The sequence below is a fragment of the Physeter macrocephalus genome, chromosome 6, assembly GCF_002837175.3.
Source record: "Physeter macrocephalus isolate SW-GA chromosome 6, ASM283717v5, whole genome shotgun sequence".
Classification (NCBI taxonomy): Eukaryota; Metazoa; Chordata; class Mammalia; order Artiodactyla; family Physeteridae; genus Physeter; species Physeter macrocephalus.
The window spans coordinates 70,909,392-70,932,685 of record NC_041219.1 but is presented as its reverse complement, the minus strand read 5'-3'; the positions used below and the strand labels follow the sequence as shown (position 1 = coordinate 70,932,685).

The following is a 23,294-nucleotide window of genomic DNA, read 5'->3' as shown; positions in this document are numbered from 1 at the left end:
GGGAAAAAAGCCTTATTTGGGTGGGAAAGGTGAAAGAGGGCTCTTACAGTGAACAGCAATAGAGACAGAAGAAGAAAAAGATGAATGTGAACACAAGCTAGGGAAGAGAGGTGCAGCCTCAGTGCACATTGTGCAATGCAGCCTGTCATGTAGCTTCCCTACTTAATTTAATACGATTATTTCATCAGAGAGGATAATAGCAGTATCGTGATTAATTTTGCAGCATGTTTCATGAATGCTTTTACTCCTCCCATATGTCAGTATTGCTACTTACTTCACATGAGTATTTATGATAGGTATGGGGACAGTTTCCAAATTGTGCACAGGAAGCAGCCTGAAATTATATATATATATTTTTTTTTTATTAAGTCATTGCATGGCTATTAAAGAATCAAAACATATTTATAAATGAAACAACGTGTTAAGTGCGTAGACAAACTGTCCTTCAAGCATTCAGCTAAAATAAGACACAGTTCCACATACCTCTCTGTCTAGGGCTTGAATAAAAAGTAAATGCACCTCTTTGTTCCTTTATTACTGGCCACACAAAACTAAAGTCTCAAAGCCACATGCCTAGATGTCAAGTGATTTGCATTTTTCTAATGCCCAACATATAGTAGCCATTATTAAATGGTTGAAATTCCATTCAATAAATAACAAATGAATGGATGGATGATTGAATAAATGTATATGTTCTTGTTCTTTGTCATCAGAGTGCTATAAATTTGTTAACTGCCAAATAAATGTTTGATTTTCAATAACTACTTCAGGTAAATATTTAAGGAAAGGGAATTTGGGGACAAGTGTGATATGGCATGAACTGGATCATCAGTTAGATCATGAGGATGAATAAAGAAGTAAATAAAGATGAAAGTTTTATTCTGAAAGATATAATCATTTGCACATGCTTAATGGTACATCTTGTGGTCCAGAATCCTGCATGTGAGTATAGCTCTATGTTGTGAAGGACAAGAGTGCAAATAGGAAGAAAGAAGTAGACTTCCTTACTGGTATCCCTGTTCTCTAGTTCTCTATTAAAATTCCTTAGCAAAAAAATGAACGAAGGCTAAGGAGTGGGGAGAGAGAAATAACCCTCCAGGATTCTGGAGAATGATTTTTCTTTGATAAATTATGTTTGATTTCCTAACTAATTTGGTCTCTGCACATTATAAAATTATGGATATGATACAGTTATAATAGAGTAACATGTTTTTCCTAGCATAAACTTAGGATTTGAAAACCATGTGAATGAAATATATTTTAACTTTATATAGTTATTTTACAGTGTTTGTTAAGTTTTTGTGGAATCATCCCTGCATTCATGATCACAACTGGTATTTCTTCAGTGCATCTAAGGCAATATATTTGTGTCGAATTCTTTTCTTTATCTCATTTATAATTTATATGTGTGTGGGACTGGGATACAAATTCATTAGAACCGCCACAGTATTTCTAGTACTGTGACCTCAAGCTGATGTTAAGTGGAATGTTTGCTTTGAGACAAGTCATAGTAGCTAAATAAGTGGAACATGCCTGAACTATATGATTTTTGGATTGTCTTCGTTTTGCATTCTTGTTAACGATTTTTTATTTATCTAACTAAGATTAGATAATTCCTTATTAGGGGAATGTATAATCATGAATTGGTTCCTAAAACTTGTATTTGGACATGCAAAATAGTATTCTCACACATTATTGTATGAATTGTTATATTTTCTGCCATATTGTACATAAACCTTTGGTATTTTTCTCAAAGAATAGTCTAATAAGTCTTGAGCATTACTGAAGGAAATTTTCGATGCTGTATGGTGTAGAGAACAGAGGAGCATTTAAAAAATCACCAAAACAAGTTAACAATTTGTGCTTTAACTTTTAAACTAATGTATACAGTACCAAATGTGTGTATTAGTTCATTTTATTGCATGTGTACTGACTTTATGTGGTTTATTATGTGATAGAATTATATGGTTAGGGCTGATTTCCAGAAATTATATTTCATCAACATCTCTTTAAGTTTAAATTCGTCATGTAAATGAAAAGAGCATTGTATGTTGAGTGCAAAACCTGGGTTTCATTAGACCTTTCTGAGCATTAGTTTCCTTTCTGAGGTTATTCATTACTTCACAGTATTAAAGATTAAATAAATGATTTGAAATATTTACAGTGATTCCATAACTATGTAGAATATAGCCTTCAGCTAGTTAAAACTTGCTTACCCTAGCTTACACATTTACTTAAGCTTAAATGTTTGCCTTATAATTATCATATACAAGTTTAGAGCTACTCAACAGCTACGTAGGATTCTTCTTAACTATTACTTTCTGTATAAATGAAATAAGTATGAAATATGCTATTTCCAAAAGTTTCAACTGACAACGTCATTCAACAAGTGGACAAGTAATTAAAAGGGAATCGCTTTCCTCACTGCCTGACAGTGTACTTGATAGAAACGCTATCTTTCCCACTGCTTTCCTGACCTTGAAAATTACTTACGTTCTTTTATATGTAAAGTATTTATTTATAATTTTTAAATGTATGTTTTATTTGTTAAGAATACTGGTTAATCATGCTAAGCTTTCACATTTCTCCTAAATAATAAGATATCGCAAGTGAAAAAACAACGTAGAAAAAAACCTTACTTTTTGCGTTTATTGTGCATATTCGTAATTATGAGAATGCATGTCATAAATAAATAGTCCAGTTCCATTTTACAGTTAGGGTTTTTAAGTTTTCATCTAGTCAAATGAAAAATAATTAATAGAAAATGGGAAACTACTGTAATTTTTGTATTCTTCATGAATAATGGGCATTTGGTATAGTAGCTCAGTAGTAAATTAGGAAAAGCAGCAAATTGTGAAATAATATCATATAATGGGTCAAAGTTATTTATATAGTTACCAGTATAAGGGTCAAGCATGTGAGTTCTTATTAATATACTATTAGCCTGGTCACACAATGAAAGAGAATGAAAGGGCAATTTTGAATGACATTTCTATCAACTTTGGAACTGTCAACCTCTATTATGTCCTTGGTGCTTTGCACTTTTTGGCTTTCAGACTTCTGTGCTGCCTCGAATACAGGAGAATATTAAGATTCCCAGTGGGTCTCTTGCTCTAATCAGTGCTTTTGGTAGTTATTTTTTAGTATGCGCATGTAATAGTTCTTAATGCTTAAAGCTAAGCGTATGACATTTCACCCCATCAGCACCCACGTCTGCATCATCTTCATGGACACCACCTCTCCCCCAGTACACACACTCACACTCGATTGCCTCTGTACTCATAAATCTCTGTTGCAACTCTGGGAATATGTTCCTTTCTTTCTGCACAGTCGAGTGAAACAGCGACCTGTAATTTCTCCAAGTATCCCCTCAAAACTAAGAGTTGTGATGCTGTCAAAAGAAGTTTTCACGCTAGCATGACAAAAGCCTGTAGTTTCATATAGAAAGTACTAAGCAGATACAACTTTCATAAGGGAAAAAGTGCCTAGAATATTTACAGTTGCATAGTAAATAGTTGATAAAGCTCTGATATGACAGGATATTTAGGCTGAATAAGGGGGAGAAAATCTGAATTCTAATCCTTATGGGCCCACTGAATCTCAGTAGCATTTTATTATGCATATACCTTTTCATTTATTATTATTAGCATATGATGTGTTCTGATAAAATTGTAAAGCTTGAGATAACATTACATATTTTTAATGTTACCCCCTTATATTAAGGAAGATTTGTAAAGGGTTTCGAAGCCTAGTAAATAAAAAGTTTTAATAATCTCCCTTTATACACTATAAGGCAGTGTCTCTGAAGTGTTAGTATGCATCAGAATCACCTGGGAATGCTTGTTAAAACACAGGTTGCTGGAACCTACCTCCGAAGTTTCTAAGATTGAGAATTTGCTTTTCTAACAAATTCCCAGGTGGTGCTGATGGTACCAGTTCAAGGATCGCATTTTGAGAAGTTCTCATCCATCCTGGAGCATAGGAAAAAAAGACAATATTCCTGGGGCTCTGCCATCATATATAAGGATTATGGCTGACTGGCTCAACTAAATGTTGAAAGATCTGGAAGTGATTTCTGCCCTGTAGTTTTTTAAATGCTTAGTTCAAAATTGTATATTGAGCCAGTCATGGAATTATTTTACTTCCTTCCAAGATTCTGTGAATTCATATAAATTTGATATCATGGTCAATAACTTATTATGCATCTAACATGATCCCGGATTGCCATTTGAATTATCTCATGGGTTTTCAAATAATTGTCATTTTCTCTGAGACAGAAAACAGAATTGAGAAAAAACGTTCAAGTGTAATTTTCCCTAGCCTGTTCATAGGTTTCCTAAGTGAAGCTAACTATGGAATCAAATAACAATAAATCACTTTTAAAAATATAAATTTGAAATATCATATTATACGCCATTTTTTACCACTTTTGTAAAGTGATTTATTTCAATGCTTTGGGGTAAATATACACATCACATTTTATACACATTAATTAATATGTTTCCATGTCACCACATCACACCATTTGATTCTAAATTGTTCCACTTTAAACAAGTTATCCTGCTATTACTGATAGGTATTTTATGTTCTTAACTCATGAAGATGAACCTAAGTGGATACTAAATTTTTGTTCTCCAATAATACCTATGTAAAATTGGATATAAGGTAAACAATAAAGTACAAATGACACAATATTCCAATTTTAGAGCGCAAAAAGAGAATAACTCTTTGCAGTGAAAGAAAAGTAATATAATGTTAAGATTATCTGATCTTATATATTGTGATAGACATTTTAGTGATAATTGTATCCATAAATTTTACATATGAACTTACATAAGAGCTAATGTAGAAAGGTATAAAATAGAATGTAAACTATGTAAACTTGACCTATTCAAGCCTAGAACAATTGGAAATTGCCATACATGCTGAGCTGACCACATGTAGCTCTTCATACTACCATGTAGTGCACTGTAAGGAAAATTTGGAAAACAAATCTGGATTTTTAAAAATGTAATGATAAGTGTTTAGAACAGTGTTGCATATAAATAAATAGTATATATTAATATAATGCTAATTATGTTTATGTTCATTTTTAGATCAAACCCTAAAGTGTTTCTGTGAAACCTAGGAGAAAAGATTATTTTCTAAGAAAGAAAGTGTTCTTCTTTTTTGTATTTAATTTGGAGAACAGTTCTAATCAGAGGTACACACCATTTAGCTCCTCCATGATGGGAGGTTCTGGGTACTCTAAGCACCAGGGTCCAAAGATGCTTGGGACTCAACACCTACTCTTTGGAGGTTGAAAAAATAATAATCTACATCATAGTTTCATGCAAATTATGCATTGTCTCTCAATAAAAATGAGTAGTACAAATAAGATCTTCTTTAAGACTATTTCTTACAGGTGTCATCAGTTATATGCTTTCTGGATAGTTGAGTGCACATGTACTTTCTCTTATACCAAAGGTTTTTTTATGATATGTAGTTGAAAGTGCCATTGTTGACAGCTAACCAAACACTGTAATGTTCAGGCTGAATGTTAAGATCACTGGTAGAGTATTTGATGGGAAATGACAGGCAGTATACCTGTGTTTTTCTAGGCATTTTTAATCAGACTTTCCTTATCACAGCTCATGTTCTAATGATCATTGCAGGATGAAGTGGCACAGCCACTGAACCTATCAGCTAAACCCAAGACCTCTGATGGCAAATCACCCACATCACCCACCTCTCCCCATATGCCAGCTCTGAGAATAAACAGTGGGGCAGGCCCCCTCAAAGCCTCTGTCCCAGCATCATTAGCTAGTCCTTCAGCCAGAGTTAGCACAATAGGTAAGTTCTGTTTCTTTTGTTCTTGCTGATTTTCTGTTTATGGCAATTGAATGAAAGCATCTTTTAATGGCAAATCACGCATACCTTCTGCATGGCTTTAGTTCCGTAGGAGAGTTTCAATATGATGAACCTCATAGGTCTGTTTTAAACATGCAATTGAAATTTATAACTGAAGTCCAAGTTATAATGTCCCCCTGAGAATCTAATTGAACTGGTTACGTTTGTTGATATAACTGATGTTCTTAAGTTTATGAAGAAGAGGCCTGACTAATCACAGAGAGCAATGGTTCCAGATTGTTGTTGTTAGGTGACTTGCCTTTTCAGTCATTTAAATTTATTTCCATTTTGTGTGATGTGTACAAAGTATACATAATGATGAAATACATTCTACCTGGATCAGCAGTCAACCATCAGGATGTCAATTTTTTCTCAGTTCCGAGTTGCTTGAAACTTAACTCGTACACACCCAAAGTATTATAAAAAGTCAGTCTCTTTGCTTCCCCGTAATTGTCATTTTAGTAGAGTAAGCAAACACTAGAAAATGCTTCTATAAGCTAACTTTTAAGAAATTCCAAGAGTTTTAGTTTAGTAACACGTAAATCAGACTGTAAATGTTGGGTTGGCCAAAAAGTTCGTTTGGGATCTTCATGACATCTTACAGCAAACCCAAACGAACTTTTTGGCCGACCCAAATGCTTACTTCAACCCACATTTATTGATGCTTATTATTTTCATACAGTTATAAGGAAGCTAGCACAGACCATCTAGCACAAACCCCAGCTAGGGTTTAGTTGAGGGGAAGTCATGTATCTTAGTAGTACAAATCAGCTATTGTGAGTGCTATTCCAGAGCACAGATAACAATGCTGGAGTCAAGAAGAGGAGAGTATTAGATTCTATTTGGGAAGGTTGAAGGATAGGCTAATTCAAATGGAGCCTTTAAGAAGAGATGCATCCCTAGGCATTTTAGGCTGTAAAATAGAACCCAGAGTAAAATATATTTTTTATATTTAGCTAATTGATTTAGCTAACATATAGAATGAGTATAGTGGAAAGTGATCAGAGTTAAAACTGAAAGAGGTAGATGGAATCTGATTTGATGCTATCCTAAGAAATTTTTGACTTTTTCTCCAGACACCAATCTGATAAGAACTTTAAGAAGAGTATTGACAGCAGAAAGGGACTGGAATCAGGGAAGTCACTGTTTTAGCATAGGACAAGAGTAAGTTACACGAAATAGAAATAAGCAATGATAAAACAAAGGAGAGAATAGATTGAAGAGGTATCATTAAAGAAGAATTGATGTAACTTATCCACAATGGAACGTACTGGGTGAGGTTCAAGCTGGAGACAGAAGAGTCTGGGATTTTGAATTTATAAAATAGACAGAATAGTGCCTCCCTGAACCGTGAAAGAGAAGACCAAAGTGGAAGCAGGTTTGGGGGAAGGCGTAAACATAAAAATTCAGTTAGTGTTGAATTTGAAACTTAAGAAGCCATTTAGATAGAGAAGTTCAGGAGGACATTGTTAATGCAAATCTGATATGTGAAAGGGGTGCTAGAATTTTAGACATGGAAATTATTCCTTAATGAGGTTCTGGAAGCCATCAGAGCAAATAAGAATATAAGAAGTATATGGTAAGAAATGAAGTGGGGTAAAGAATCACAGGTATTACCTGGTGTATTAGTTATCTCTTACTGTGTAACTAACTAACTTAAATCTCACCAGCTTAAAACAGCCAACATTTTTTATCTCATAGCTTCTAAGGGTCAGGATGTGGAAGCAGCTTAGCTGAGTGGTCCTGGCTTAGGGTCTCTCTTACGGTTCCAGTCAAGATGGAAGCCAGGGCCTAGGACTTTACTGGAGATAGACAATCCTTTTCCAAGATGACTTACTCACATGGCTGTTGGCTGAAGACCTCAGTTCTTTGCTACGTGGGTCTTTCCATAGAGCTGCTCATAGCATGACAGCTTACTTTCCCCAGAGTGAGTGGTCCAGGAGGGAGAGCAGAGAGAAAGCCATGCTGCCTTTTATGATCTGGTCTCCAAAGTCACACACAGTCACCTCTGCTTTATTCTTTTCATTAGAAGAGAATCACTAAGTCCAGCCCAACTCAAAGAAAGGGGAATTAGGCTCCAACTCTGAAGGAAGGAATATCAAAGTATCTTTGAACATATTTTTAAAGCAGCAGCTTTTTTGAGGGGGAAAGCTGATGAAGAACAAGTGAGGATCTTAGAATAAGAATGAAGATAAGGCAATGGCCTGTTTGCCTAGGAAAAATTAAAGTTTGAAAAAGGAGGGGTTATTCAATGGTGTCATATTCTGTAGAAGAGTTAAAGAACATGAAGAAGAAACGCCTTAGGATTTAGCTGGAGGTTGTGGCCAAGTAGACTGTAACAGAGAGATTTTGTAGAATGGTTTAGCAGAGCTTCAGTTATAAAGATTTGAAGAACATGAGGACAGAAAGTGCAGCTGATATATGGATCAGTCTTTTTGTAACCTTGGGGTTGAGAAGGGATCGTATTTTGAGAAGGCTGAGTAGAGGCAGGTTTTAGAATAGGAAATCATATGTATATATATATATATATATATATATATATATATATATAAACAAAGGTGAGTTGGAGAGATCTATAGATATGAAAGAGTAGATGGGTGATGACAGAGCAAGAAGAAATGAGAGAGGATTACCTTTGGAAAGAAGAAATGCCCCTCTTTTCTCTAAGACTGAAGGAAATGAGGAAAAAAGAGGTAAAGTTACAGAGAAATTGTGGGATGGACAGAAGCAAAGCTGAATGAGTGTATTTCAAATGCTTCTATCTCTACAACGTTGAATTCCAGATTATTTGCAAAGAGGAAGTCAGTCTGGGTCAGTGGGGCAGCAGTGAGAGAAGAAACAGCGAAAACTGAGGTTTTGAGAAGTTTGAAAATGGTTTGGGGCATATGTGTTCTTTTTATCGTTGTGCACCATTCTGTTATGATCTCTCTGTTACTCTGCTCAGCATCCTAAATGGACTCCAAGATAAGATTTGCTTTCATGTCCGAAGCATGTAAAAGAAAAAAATATTTTATTTGGCAAGAATGATTCACTTGCATAATAGACATGAAAGCTCATAAATATCACCGTGTTGGTATATGAGCTACTTTTGTAATATCCCCAGAACTGGAATATTTAACTAAGGGAATAACTAATACATTTGCATTTTTTGTCATGTGAGGATTTTTTACTTCAGCATTCCAAGGATTAAATATGACAAAATATTTTAGAAAGACAAGAATGTATTTAATGACATTTATCATCTGACTTTTTCCACTACTAACACTTCTCTTATTTTTTTTCCCTGAAATGTCCCTCCGCCACATGCACATTCCCTCATATTTTCCAAGGATTTGATTCCACTACAATTTACTTTTCTCTTTTCAACAAATGCAGATGTTGAAAGCTGAAACTGTAATGAGTAATAATGTAGTTGGATAAAAGCTGTGAGCATTAATGGTGTTGTAAAGGTCACCCCTAAAAGAAGAATTAATGTGTTATGCCATTAATAATCCATGGAAAACCGTGAACCAAAAGATAACTTAAGTTATCGTTAATGACATGCGGCTCTTTGCTATATATCTATTAGCTACAAATAAAGAAAGTGAGTTTTTGAGGTTGGTGAGCAATATTACAGTGTATTCTATAAGAATGCTTTTGTATGGTGTGCAAATGATAGGCAGCTCCAAAGAAAGCTCCTTAAAAGGCATGAATAGTTCAGAAGAATGATGGGTAATTTTAGAATCTTTTGAGCAGATGTTATCTTTCCCTTATTGGCCTTTTCAACCTATGCTGTGCATATGTATAACACTCTAAACTTTTATCAAAGCATTTTTAGTCTATTTTTTCACTGCAGCTTATTTTAGAATTGTAGACCTTTAATTAGACAGAGCAAATATCCCTGTCATCTAGTCAGAAATTGTTATTTTCCAGGCAAGGAACTGAGGCCTAAAGAAGCTAAGTGCTTTGTTCTCCAAGAAGAGTTATTTGGAATAGTATAAAAGTTAGGTGAGGGATGAGAGGGGCTTCATTCCTAAATTGGAGTGATCCGCATGCGCTTCCGTTTCATCTCTTGCAATGGAATATTCCTCCCGAGGCCGAGGGCCTATAGCATCTGCACCTGAGATGTCTCAAGAACTCCTGATGCCATTGCTGTTTAGCTTACTGCTAGTCTATTGATACTTGGTTTGTGTGCTTTGAATTTAAGTGAACTGGGTATATCTTGTGTCCTGTGAATCTTCTTTCTGATTCCCAACCAAGGACAGATTGAAATTAAGTCAGCAGTTGTGTAACACCCAGGGCTTGTATTTAACAAAATATTTTTTTAAATATGTATTTTCTTATGGAAAGACAATCCACGTATAATTGTGTGCTATTTTTCCAATTAAAAATAATCCCAAGGGCAAAAAGAAAAAGACAAAAGAAGTTAAGTGCTTACCCAGGGATTCTAAGTCCCTGTCCCAATGCAGACAGTCCTGTGGTTATTACCGCTATTTTAATTTTAAGAAAACAAATGTACATGACCACCTAGTAACTTGCTCAAACTCACAGCCAGTGGAGGTTGAGGACTTAGAGTCATAGTCTCTGGGTTGCTTGCTTGCTTTTTAGTTGTTGCCTGTTGGCAGCCTCTCTGCCTTAGATGTTCTTCTCAGTCATCTATTTATCCTTTCCCTCATTCATCCCATAAATGAGTATTGAATATCTTCTCTATGCCATACATTTTGCTAAGTCTGGAGGATAAGCGGATGAAAGTCTCGGACTGAGGCTTTAGATACCTGCAGTCTTTGTTCTGTCATGTCTTTGGAAGATACTGGAACATACTGTTCTTGCCCTTCATTCCTCAGAGCCATTAGTACATGAAAATTAAAACTTCACTGAGCAAATGTAGGAGATGCACATTGATTCAGTAAAATTAAGGGAAATATTTTCAAGTCCAGTAATGTGATATTTTATTTCTACAACTTGCTCATTTAAAATATGATGACGTGAAGGAGGATTTTACCTTAAAATTTCATTAATTTACTTTTTTTAAAATGAGAAAAAACTTCTGTGAGGGTGGGTTATTGAACAATACTGTAACCATTTCACAGAAAGCCATTGGATTATCAGAAAGTTAGAGATATTATTTACCAGCTGACAATTACTATTTGCATAGCACTTTACAGTTTACAAATTGCTTTCACATTTATTATCTAATTCTCAAGAATTTTCACAGATGAAGAAATGGCTACATATCAGGGTGCCAAAAATTTGATGATGATTAAGTGACCTCAAAAAATAGAAGAAAAAAGTATTATTTGTTGAAAATTACTTGAAACTCATGTGCCCTTACTTTTACTACAGCTGAAAAGTCCTACATAAAATAATTAAATGAAGTAAATAAGAATTTGTATTACCCTGATAGCATCCTTTACATCCAAGAATTTTAAGAAATCTGTGTCATATGGTTCAGGCTTCCATTGATACGATGACATAGATAATCAGTGAACTTGGAATTATAAAGGTAGCTACTTTCAACTTAGAAATATGCATTTATTCCTTCAACAGACCTTACCACGGGCCAAAGGAATAAAAGACTGAAAGAAAAAAAATGCCCTCAAATAACTCATAGATTGGCGTGAAAGATAAATTTAGGAAAACAAAAGACAATGTGACAATAAAAGCATCTCCAGGGTTTTACAGGAGCATGGCGACGGGAAGTATTGAAGGTTGCCAAGGAGCATGTCTAGGGTATGTCAGGAAGGTCCTTACAGAAGGGGTGACACTTGAGTAAATTCCCAAACACACCAGAAAGCCGCTATTTCAGTATAAGAAAAAAGCTTGGGAGACAGAGGAGGGGTGGGGAGGAGGAGGGCCTGTCCCTGGAACAGGAAATAGTTCTGTGCAGCTTAAGCACAGAGGTCTTGAGAGACCAGCAGGAAATGATGCAGGAAGGATAAGCAGAGTTGATATCATGAGACTTTTAGGCCATTTTAAAGTGTTTGGAATTTATCCCAGAATGATGTTTTTGGGGGAACATTAAAGAGTTTCTTGTTCCAGGATATTTGGGAAACTCTACATACTGTTGTCATCTCTGGAAGATTCACAGTGCACATTAACATATTCAAGATTTTGAGAATACATGCAATGAAGAAACCTTTTTAACTTTAATTTAGTGTTTCCCACACTTTTTTGAACATGGAATTATTTTTTCACAGAATATACAGATCATTAACTTATGAAATGCTCCTTTAAGCACTAGGGTAGTAAGAGATGGGTTTTTAATCAGGTAAAGTGACGTGATTCAAATTCCCTTTTTCGGAATATTTCGGAATGCTTTATCTGGAAGAAGAGTAGGAGACGTATTCAAGGGATGTAAGCGTAAAGATAGGGAAACGAGTTAAGAGGTGAAGGCATTAGCCCAAGTGAGATACGAGGTGGCTGTAGCGAAAGCAGAGAGAGGCCAGTGGGGAAAGCACATTTGAGAGCTGAGGAGGAGGCATCGCTCCAGAGCTTGGTTGTCTTTTGTGCATATGGGGTGAAGGAGGTATCTTAGAAGGCTCCCAGGTGACTGGGTGGGCAACTGGAAAGGGAATATGGAATGTAGAAAGAACGGATTGAGGCAGTAGGCAGATGATGAATTCTGTGCTAGCCGTGCTGCATGGGACATTCCAGTAGAGAAGCTTGGTAGATATGTGTACCTGGAAACCAGAAAGGGTTTGAGGCAGGCGGTACGTATTCTACAGTCCTTGGGATCCCCCCTTGGGTGTTAGGAGCATCCTTAAGACCAATTGCCGTATGTTGGTTTGGAAGGCCGCCACAACAAATTGCTATAAACTGGGTCACTTAAAGCAAATTTATTCTGTTACTATTTGGAAGCTCGAAAGACATCCAGAGTCAGAGTGTCAGCAGGGTTAGTTCCTTCTGGAGGCTCTGAGGAAGAATCTGTTCTGTTCCTCTCTCCCAGCTCCGAGAGGCTACTGGCAGTCCTTGGTGTTCCTGGGCTGACAGATGCATAACTCCAGTGTCTGCCTCCATGCTCACGTGGCCTTCTCCCCTGTGCCTATGTGTCGAATCTCCTTTCTCTTAGAAGAACACGAATCATTGAATTTAAGGCCCACTGTAAATCCAGCGTGATCTCATTTCAAGATCCTTAATTTAAACATCTGCAACGACTCGGTTTCCAAATAAGGACACATTCACAGATACCAGGGGTTAGGGCACAGACATATCTTTTTGAGAGACACAATTCAACCCATTACAAGTAGTTTCCTGTTTTTCCTTCTACCTTTTAACAGGCTCTTCCCTTGTGGAGCAGCCATTTACTCGCTCTTTCTGTTTAGATTTTATCCCCTCTAAGATTGGACTTTCCAGTTTGTCCCTCTTTTTTTTTTTTTTTTTTTTTTTGCAGAACTTTTAAAATGTTTCCTAATTCAAACCTGTAATTGTATTTTGTGTGTGTGTGTGTGTGGTATGCGGGCCTCTCACTGCCGTGGCCTCTCCCGTTGCGGAGCACAGGCTCCGGACGCCCAGGTTCAGCGGCCATGGCCCACGGGCCCAGCCGCTCCGCGGCACGTGGGATCTTCCCGGACCGGGGCACGAACCCGTGTCCCCTGCATCGGCAGGCGGACTCTCAACCACTGCGCCACCAGGGAAGCCCCTGTCCCTCTTTTTCTGCCCCTGAAAATATATAACAGGGACCATTTTAATTTTGAGAATTTTGTTGGTTATGGTTAAGAAGAAACACCAAGGTATAAAAAAAATCAAATTGTGGTAAATTTAACACAGTCACAGACTCTCGTACATTTCTTACATTAATGATCCCTAACCTGCATTTCCCAAATCTCATTTGAGGTACTAACTGGAAGCCATATTGGCCTTTGCCCCCCCCATTTTCCCTCTAAGAAGCTCACCAAACCTCTCCTAAACACTTCCTTCTGATCCTAAGATGTACCTGCTGCCTGAACAGATAATGAAGGCAGAATAAAATGTAGCAAGTGATCATTTGGGGTCCTCTGAACTCTAATAGGTGACTCCCATTTCACTGAACCTCTGTGCCAAAAAGAAATGATATCCCCTCACAGATTTTATCATAATGATCAAAGCCGTGCAACGAGACTGCTGAGGATGAGCATACAGGGAAAATGAAAGAGGAAAAAAGAGAAAAGAATTTACATTTTTTACTGCCTCCTCAGGTGTACCAAGTGTTATCTACTCCTTCACATGTGTTATTTCATTTAATTCTTCCATCAACCTTATGTTCATTTTACAGTTGAAAGAAATGGAAACTCAGTGAAATTAAGTGTTATAATTTGGCAAATATCACACTTCCTAAGAAGCAGAAACCTGGATCCATCTGAATCCAATACCCAAATTCTACCTATTTCACTATGCCATTTTGTAAACTGACAGTTACTGAATAACTTTCATGGACCAGTTATTACGCTAAGAGACTATATTAACTCATTTAATCTTCGCAATGTCACGTTTATCTAGTGAGGTTATTCCATTTAACCAATAAGACCAGTGAGACTTAGAAAGGTAAAACAATATGTACAATTTATATAGCTAGTAAGTAGCAATGCTAGGATTTTAATTTAGGCTTATCCAACTCCAGAGCACAAATTATTTTCTGGTGATGGAAACCTTGGACCAAATCTAAGGAGCAAATGAAGTAAGATCCCAGGCAAGGATATGAAGATGGAGAAGTCAGAGATGAGGATCCAGTGCTATGATGAGAAACAAGGAAGGAAGGAGTGTCAGTAAGAAAGGGATTGTCAGTGCTGTTTCTGCCAGGACTGGAAAGTGTCCCTTGGGTTTGGCATTTGAAAGAGCAAGGGGAGTGGAAACAAGACTGTGGCAGGAATGGGAGAGTGAGGAAGGAATGGGAGGGTATGATATGAATCTTTGAGAAGCCTGGCTTGGAAGGTAAAGAAACAGGATTGGAACGAGAGGGCAACACAAAGTTAAGAGACTTTATTTGCTTGTTTCAGGAGGAGAATCGTAAGTACTTACAAGTTGAGGTGGTAACGATAGTAGAGAAGTTCAAGTGGATGATGTAAATGTGAAAGAGAATAACCGGTAGAGAGGTATAGAAATCTAGAGCATGAGTTTGGGGGATTTGCCTTGAATAAGAGTAGCAGTGCCATTTTCATTGAAACAGGAGGTGGCAGTGGGCATACGTGGAGATCGATTTGAAGCTAGCCTGGGGTAGGAGTCAGGGTGGGCCAGGAAGGTGAGAGTTCAGCCTTATTGGTCTTTCCAGAATTGGAGGTGAGGCCATTTACTGAGAGGGAATCAGCATAACTGGGAAGTTGGTGACTGTGATGAGAACAAAACGTAAAGAGCCAGCGAACAATCCTGTTGTGATTCTACCCTGTAATATGTAAACGGCTTCATGATTTAACACAGCAGGTACAATGTTAGAATTTCATATAGCATTTTAACTAAAATTCAAGTCTCTGAAAGCAAGAATGTTTCTTTTAAAGTTAGCACCTATATCCACCTGCACACAAACACACATCTCACATTGGAAGTAGCCATTACAGAACATATGTATGTCTGTCAGTTATTCAGCCTCGTAGTAATAGATGCATCCTTTCTGCATCTATATTAATGATTTTTCCTACACAGTGTTATCTTGGCAGTGCCTAAAAAGCATAAAGAATTCATACTTTTATTCAGTGTCATGTGCCAAATCATTTCAGATATATTTGTGCTCTGGAGAAGCTAAATAGACTACAAAAACACATGGAACCAGGTTGTCCATAAACAGGGGTTAGAGGATAGGAAAAGCAGGCTGATCCTCTTGAGATCTTTTACTAAACGAACACATACCAAGACCATCCCTGTCATTTAAGAGCTGCATTTCTTTCTAGAGTGGTAGTGTTCATGAACAGAATGAGTTCAAGAATAATATATTAAGAAGGTTGTGCAGGAGAACCAAGTCCAGATGTTGAGGATAATATAAGGTTAAAAACGACCGTAATTTTAAGTACATATTAACCCTAAAGGGCTGACCTAGATCTAAATTGTTGTTTATGATTCATATTGTATTTATAATGAGCAAGGATGTTTTGTTCTTTTGAATACATTCCAATGAATTTAGCTCAGAAAAGCAAAACATATAGTAGCTCTCAAGGCTCCCCTTTCTATCGCCGACCCTGGAACTTCTCTTTCTGCCTTAAGGAGATCAGAGGCGGATGTTCGGTCTGTGCATAGTAAGCGGGGAAGGACACGGATCATTTAGAAGCCTTCCAGCTCTGAGGCACTGCGCTAATCTGACATCAGCTTCTTCAATAGAAATGTTTAAGCAGCAAGAAAGTATTCTAGGTTTTTTTGGCAATCGGCAGATCAGATAGAAGAGTCTAGCAATGCGACGAGGTCGTGTAATCTGACATGATTAGACAAGGCTCTTTAGTACCAGAACATTTGTAATTGAGACAAAGAAAGAGTATTAATAACACTGTCCTAACACGGCAGTTAGCCATTTTATATTTCCTTTCTTTAATCTTAGTGTTTTTCAACAAATCATGGGATTTAATAGCGTGTTTTGGCAGATTAGAGGATTTATGGCCCAGATGTTTTTTGTTCTAAAAATGGATTAGGGTGTACAGTTTGCTGGAATCCATGGAACGTGTTGAGGCAAAGCCGGTCATTTTATGTGTGACTAGTGCTCTGCCTTCTGTCTCACAGTCTCTCCATCTGTCACGATTCACCGATGGATCTGGTTAGATTTAGCCTCATGTCACAAACAAGTCCCTTTTCTGGGCAATTTCGTATTATAGATTCAGTTTATGCCATTTTATGCCCCAGTTAAAAGATAGGGAGAGTGAAAGATGATATATTAGCTCTCCTTTCAATATTTGCCAAACAATCCCTTCCCATCGCTCTTCTACCCTAAAATCATGCAGATTATCAGCATAATGTGCATCAAATAAATAAAGGACCAGAGTTAAAATTAAGTTAAAATTAGCCTTTCTCCTTACACCTGTTATTCTTTAAAAGAAATATTTTAGCTTTCTTTTCTTCCCCCCCCCCCGCCCCTAACTCTGGATTGTGGAGTTGTGGCGCAAGTTGGTCATTTGACCATCCTGTTAAGAGCGTGAATTAAGTGTGATTATAGTTACCCAGTAGCCACAATTTATTATTCAGCAATTACAGGTGCTTGGTTACATTCTGTGCTTGAAATTTAGCCTCTTAACTATTGCAAGTTTGTATCTGTAACAAGACATTGCCAACTGTGGTTTATTTCACCATGGTTGGATGCAGGGGGGAAATGCTCTTCTTTCAGTCAGTTAACAAGGATTTGTTCCTTCTGTATATAACAAACCTAATAGTGCCATACTCAAACTCTAAATTGGCCTTTCTAATACTATGAGAGTGTCAGTAATTAATAGTAATAATTATCAATACCTGTATCCTATGGTAACATTCAAATGATCCTTACAGGAAAAAAACCAAAGATAGGTTGTATTTTTGCACTACAAAATATTCAGATAACTAAAAAAAGTTTATCTAAAAATTATATTTTAAACGTCTCTCCAAACATGTGGAAACAGCTGTATTTCACTTACATATGACATTTTGATAACAAATGTTTGGCACCAAGTTGATGTGACTGTGTGAATCAGTCATCCTCAATTATTTATTCATTCATTCATTTTAGACCGATTCCATTGAGAAATTAGTACATGCCAGACACTAGCCATTCCCAAAAAAGTAGTGATTTTTATGGTGAAAGGTTAACCTATCCATGCACTTGTACAAAACATATCCTTCGTTCTGTTACATCTTCAGGTTATTTAAATGACCATGATGCTGTCACCAAGGCAATCCAAGAAGCTCGGCAGATGAAGGAGCAGCTTCGGCGGGAACAACAGGTGCTTGACGGGAAGGTGGCTGTTGTGAATAGTCTAGGTCTCAACAACTGCCGAGCAGAAAAGGTTAGTTCCTAAAATAACTGACTTTCCAAAAATACTTAAATTGCCTGACTGTTTTTCTTCTTTGTCTTTTTCTCTTCTCACCATCCTTGGAATGACGGTTCTCCCGCCCTTTTTACCTCCATCAGTGCAGGACTCTCCATGCCCATCCTAATCAAAACCATCTGGAAATGAAAAGCGTTATAGTTCTCTGCTATCCATCTGAACCTCATTGACAATTAATATCCCCTTTTCTGCCATCGCTTTGTACTAAAATGAAGTGGCGTTTGAAATACCTGCGTCTCAGTGAAAGTTTTGCTTTACAGAGATTTGAAAATGCCGAATCTTCTTTAATCAGCATAAGCTTGGATGATACCCATGCTTGTAGTCTCAGCATCTAAGATCCTGAGCTTGTCATAATGTTTCCAATGCAAAGCGCTGTCAAGTTTTAGGTGACTGCACAATTGGAAATTTTGACTTGATCATAAAACAAAGTTTGCTGTTTAAAATGTGGACATTATTATTATACCTATTATTATGCTTAAGTCCAGTGAAACTTCTGGATTTATCTGAGCTATAATAATTTCAAACTATTTTGTCTAAGCTATGTTGTATTTTATTCAGAAAAATATTATGTTATTATAGAATGCTTGGAGTGATATACTTCTTTTGGTCATATTTGGTATTTTTTATTGAAATTTTAAAGTTACTGAATCCCCTTTTCTCAAAATCCTGTAGCTAAATAGATATAGTAGATAAGAGAAAAAAAATGATCAGCTACTTAGTAATAACTAAGTTATTAAGTTAATCATCATAAGAAGGTTATGAGTCAAACAGTATCATCCAGAATGAACGGATTGCTAATTTGGATAGGTTTCTGGTTTCCCAGGTTTTACATGGAATTTTACATATAATCTCTAAGAAGCTAGCAATTTGCACAGTGAAGGTGTGACCTTGCCACAACTGTACTTTTCCTCTGGTCCAAACATGGGTCAAAAGGATGGAGAAATGATTTCAATTCTGTTCTGTTCCTGGAGGGGAGAGCAAAGCATGGTCAAGTGTACATCCCTTGCAGCCTCACAACATAAGAAGAGCAACACTGGTGCAGCTCGAAGGGCACAAACATTTTCTAGCTAAGCACCAGAAGGGAAGGGGAAAAGCAAAGTGACAGCTCTAAGAAGGAATGATAGCAAGCATAGAGGAATTTATATTCAAATATTTAAACATTCTTGAAAGGATGCTTGAACAGAAATTCCTTTTCTCTGCTCCCCATGTAGAAATGAGTTTAACACTCAGCCAGATGCTAATGCAAAGTGACTCAAGCTATTCCTCGCAAGCATAGCTAAATTGCCGTTATTTGTTAAGCGCATTGAATTCAGCTGTGGATACAGCAGTTGGTTGCATTCAGCAAGCATCTGTACCCTTTTTTTTTTTTTTTTTAATCCTCCAAAGCAGAGACAACTCTACCTATCTCCCCCCCTCTCCTCCCCTGTGCTGGCTGGGAATTGTCAAGTGACAACCAACCAAATCCTTTTGGACAGGAAGCCTTCATCCTGAGTTCTATATACTTACAAAACAGGCCTTGTGGTTGGATCAGGGAGCCCATTAAAAGCGCTTTGATGGTATGGAAATTCATCTTCATGAAGCTCCTAGGCCCCTAAGCAGCATGCTGTTTAGCTGTGGTTACAGATCAGTCATTCACATCGGAGGGCAATAATTGTGCTGACGGCTTGTAAGGCAATGGGAGTACATAAAATAATCCTGGGCCCTCCACCATGGCACTGCGAGTTAATCTTCTCTAATACAGATCAGCTGCTGTTCTAACACATGACTTCCTGCAGGCTCCAGTGACTCTGCTCAGCCTTTTGATTAAGTAACAGGAGTGGAACCATCTGCATTCATTTTATTCCATAGTTGTCCATTGTTAGGGACCTTATTGCCACTTCTTGTTCCACCTCCACAATCAGACTTTATTTTATTTCTCTGATTAGCACCTCCTATTTGAGTGGCAGGAGTGAGAGTTGCCTCTGTTGAAAACTACTCCTTTCAATTTTCCTTTCTCTTTTGTAGAATTATAGTAACTTTTTTTTAAAAAAAAAATCTAATTCTGAAGTAATACCTGCCAGCGTCTGTTGGCCAATTAAGATGTCTCCATTCTCAAGAAGTTTGTGCCCAAATCTCTTCACCATGCCCTTTCAATGCAGTTGAGTTACATCTTCCACTATAGTCTTATATTTTTATGGGTTTTAAGTGAAAATCTTAAAAAATGAAATTGTATCACTGTAATTGTAAAAATGTAAAACTCCATTATTGTCATAGTCTGGCAAACTCTTGTAACGCGTAAGTAAACCTTTTCAGCAGGAGAATTCGAAGTAGTTCATCCCTGTGTTACCCTTGACACTTGAGATTGAATCTCTCTTAGAAGCAGGAATTACTGTGGTTGCCTTTTCCTGTTGAAATAGCTTAGCCGGCATTTCTACCAAATTAACGATCAATCTATGTCTTGCAACTCATGGGAATGAAATAATGTCAATTTAAATCTTTTAATTAGTCATTATTCAACATTAGCACCCATGTGTATGAGGGACGGTGCTGTGTACTTGAGGCACTGTATTGAACAAGAAAATATGTCCTCTGCCTTTACAGAGCTGACTGTTTAGATCAAGTTATGAGTTTGTTAATCATGGCATCTTTACGTGTGCGAATTCCTATAGGAACTGAATTAAGACCCCATACTGCTGAGCATGTCAGATCAGTTATATACCCGACTCGACAAAGGTAGCTGCTTGTTTTTCCACATAAAGCAGCATCACTGGACATAATGCCTCATCGTTTTTTTAATACCTACCTTTTTGATAGATTTTTATAATCGCCCGACTTTATCCAAGGCCAAAGCATAGTTAGATCAGTAGTTGGTTTGAAATTTTGCTGCACAGTCCCTAACGAAAGACAGAAACACAGTATGTATAAATTCCTCTTATAATTTGCACTATCGCTCCCAAAAGGACGACATTTTTTCTCTCTTTAAACAATACTCCCAACTTCCTAGACCCTAAAAGTATGTGAAATAAATGTAAGAAGTGGGGAAGATGAAGGAGAGAGAAAGATAGAAAGGAGCTGGGAGAAAGGAAAGGGGGAAGGAAAAGTAATTCAGCCAGATGCCTTCCGTCAATCTAAAAGGAGATAGCAGGACCCAAGATCCAGATAATTGGAAACCTGTAGCAGAGATCTGTTTTCTTGAGTACACAAGCCTTATGCACATTAACTTTTCTTCACATTTCAAATGACCAACATGCTCGTCTCAACTAGAATGTCTTAATTCTGAAAAGCTGTAATTGGGCAGTGAAAACAATTAGAGGTGTGAAGATAGGGACAAATGTTTTCCAGTCGTATGTACCAAAACACATAATGAAAGTCATTTGTACTGAAACACATTTTAATTGAAGACTTCTAAAAGATTTTTCATTTCTTTACTTTTCTTGGAAGTGTTTCAACATACCCAAGAACTGCGTATGTCAGGTTTCTTGGAAACTCTGGGACATGGTGTTATTTATAATTGTCATCTCTGGTTAATTATAGCCTGATTGTATATTCAAATAATGTTATCTTTTACCACTCAGCTCTGTTACAGATTAGTGTTATGGGTGAATAAGTAAGCTTCTCAGGTAGGAAGAATCAGACGAAGACCCTCATACATACATTTGTTTTGTAAAAACCACCTGCTTTGCGTCTTTAACACCCAAATGGCAAATGGCACGCTTTTGACCAGCTACATACTCAGGTTCTGACCTTACCTGATAGGAAATCATAAAAACCTCAGTTTTTGTCCTGATCCTACCAGGCAACACTAATACAATAGAGACGCAGCGCACTGCAGTGAGGAACAGACCAGAAATTTCCCTGATCACTCCCCTCACTACCCAATGTAGTTGTCCTAGAAAGATAATGCCCATGCTGTAATATCTGTTAGAAATGTTTGTCATGACATGTATCAGGATATCTAAATACAGTAGCTTTAACAAATACTGATTAGTTTTTAGCCTACAATGAAGTTCAGGAGTAGGAGGTTGGTGGCATTAGCTCATTGGTTCAGTGATGTCAGGGTTGAAATCACTTGATTATCTGGGTTGTTCCCTTAGAGTCACAAAATGTTGCTGCACCTACAACTATGCCATGAAGGCAGCAGACTCAGAAAGAAGTTATTTTCTTTTCGCTGAAATTCGGTCTTCGCTCACATAGTCGTATTTCACTGCACCCCTCAAGCCGACTTCCATAAACATCTCCTTTGGGTAGAACTGGGTCATTTGCACATTTTCATGACAATTACTGGTCAAGGAAGAGAGACCACTTTAAATGGATCACAAATTAGTTTCTGGGACTGAATTAGAGACCTTATCCTATCCTTCCTGAGATCAAAGGATATCTTTTTTTTTTTAAGAAAGGCAGACCGCTACCTGCAGCACCTCATTTGGATGTGTCTTGAGTCTTGGAAGCTTGACTAGCCTACTTTCTTCTAGGAGTGGACCTTGAGAGCTTGTCTGGAGGGTCTCGCAGGGGAGAACAGCTTCTCATATACCCTCGACCGAAAAAGGGCCCTCCCCTATTGGGGAAGGCCATCCTCTTCTACTGAGCTCACAGCTCCAGGAGGGATGTACATGGATCCATGGGGCAGGAAAGGGGACACCTGTCTAGCCATCCGGATCAGCCAGTCAACCCTGGTGATCAATGAGGTGACAGAGGTCGCAGCCAGATCACCCTCACATTTAAGGGATATCTTAAGACCGAAGGTTATATTGGCAGGGACAAAAAGAAAGACCAGAATGGCTACCGGGTAGGAAAAGGCCATTGTCAGCCATGGCTACCTTATAAAAATGATACCAAAGCTCTCAAATATTTTCATCATAAAGCTGGTTTGTTTTGATTACATTTGATGGCATCTATCTAACTACTTTTGCTCTTCTCTGTTGCATGTCCAGGGCCTTATACCTTGTCTGTGTTTCAGAAAGAATTAAATTACATTCAAGAATGTGTACAAGAAAACATTGTTTGGCGCCAGGTTAAATCAATGAATGTATGTTCATCCACATACCTTCTACATATTAAGGCCAACTTCTGTATTACTTCTTGTATATAAAAAAGATCTCACGCACAAAAATAAACATACAAATATGTGCATGTATTTCTTAAGGTAGAGAATTTATTCATCAAACATTAATTGCCTGCAGTGTACCTGAAATCTAAACACCTGCACATGCTATGCATTCATCAATAACTGCAAATAAGAATAGCTAGGAAAATGTCTTACTTTTCCTTCTGAGGTTCAGTGAAAATTCTTTGCAGATTTCCATAGAATAAGAAGAAAATTTGGTGAATAATATGTATATTTTAAATAATGATTTACTCAGTAATGAAACCAGTTTCTCTTTTTGGTGTTGGTCACATTCATAAGAAGCTTTAGCACATACAATATAGATGGACTTGTAAACAAAGGTTAATTTTATCACTCTGGCACTTGGAAACTCTTCC

At 37.3% G+C, this 23,294-nt stretch overlaps 1 protein-coding gene across 2 annotated transcripts in view; it reads left to right on the top strand.

The window, feature by feature from the left end:
- SOX5 (SRY-box transcription factor 5) overlaps window positions 1-23,294 on the top strand; it is a 1,009,763-nt gene that overhangs the window by 960,139 nt on the left and 26,330 nt on the right. For both annotated transcript variants that reach the window (XM_055085506.1, XM_055085507.1), the window contains 2 exons: window positions 5,655-5,832; window positions 17,647-17,792. In XM_055085506.1, coding sequence (XP_054941481.1) covers window positions 5,655-5,832; window positions 17,647-17,792 — 324 coding nt within the window. The remainder of the gene's footprint in view (window positions 1-5,654; window positions 5,833-17,646; window positions 17,793-23,294) is intronic.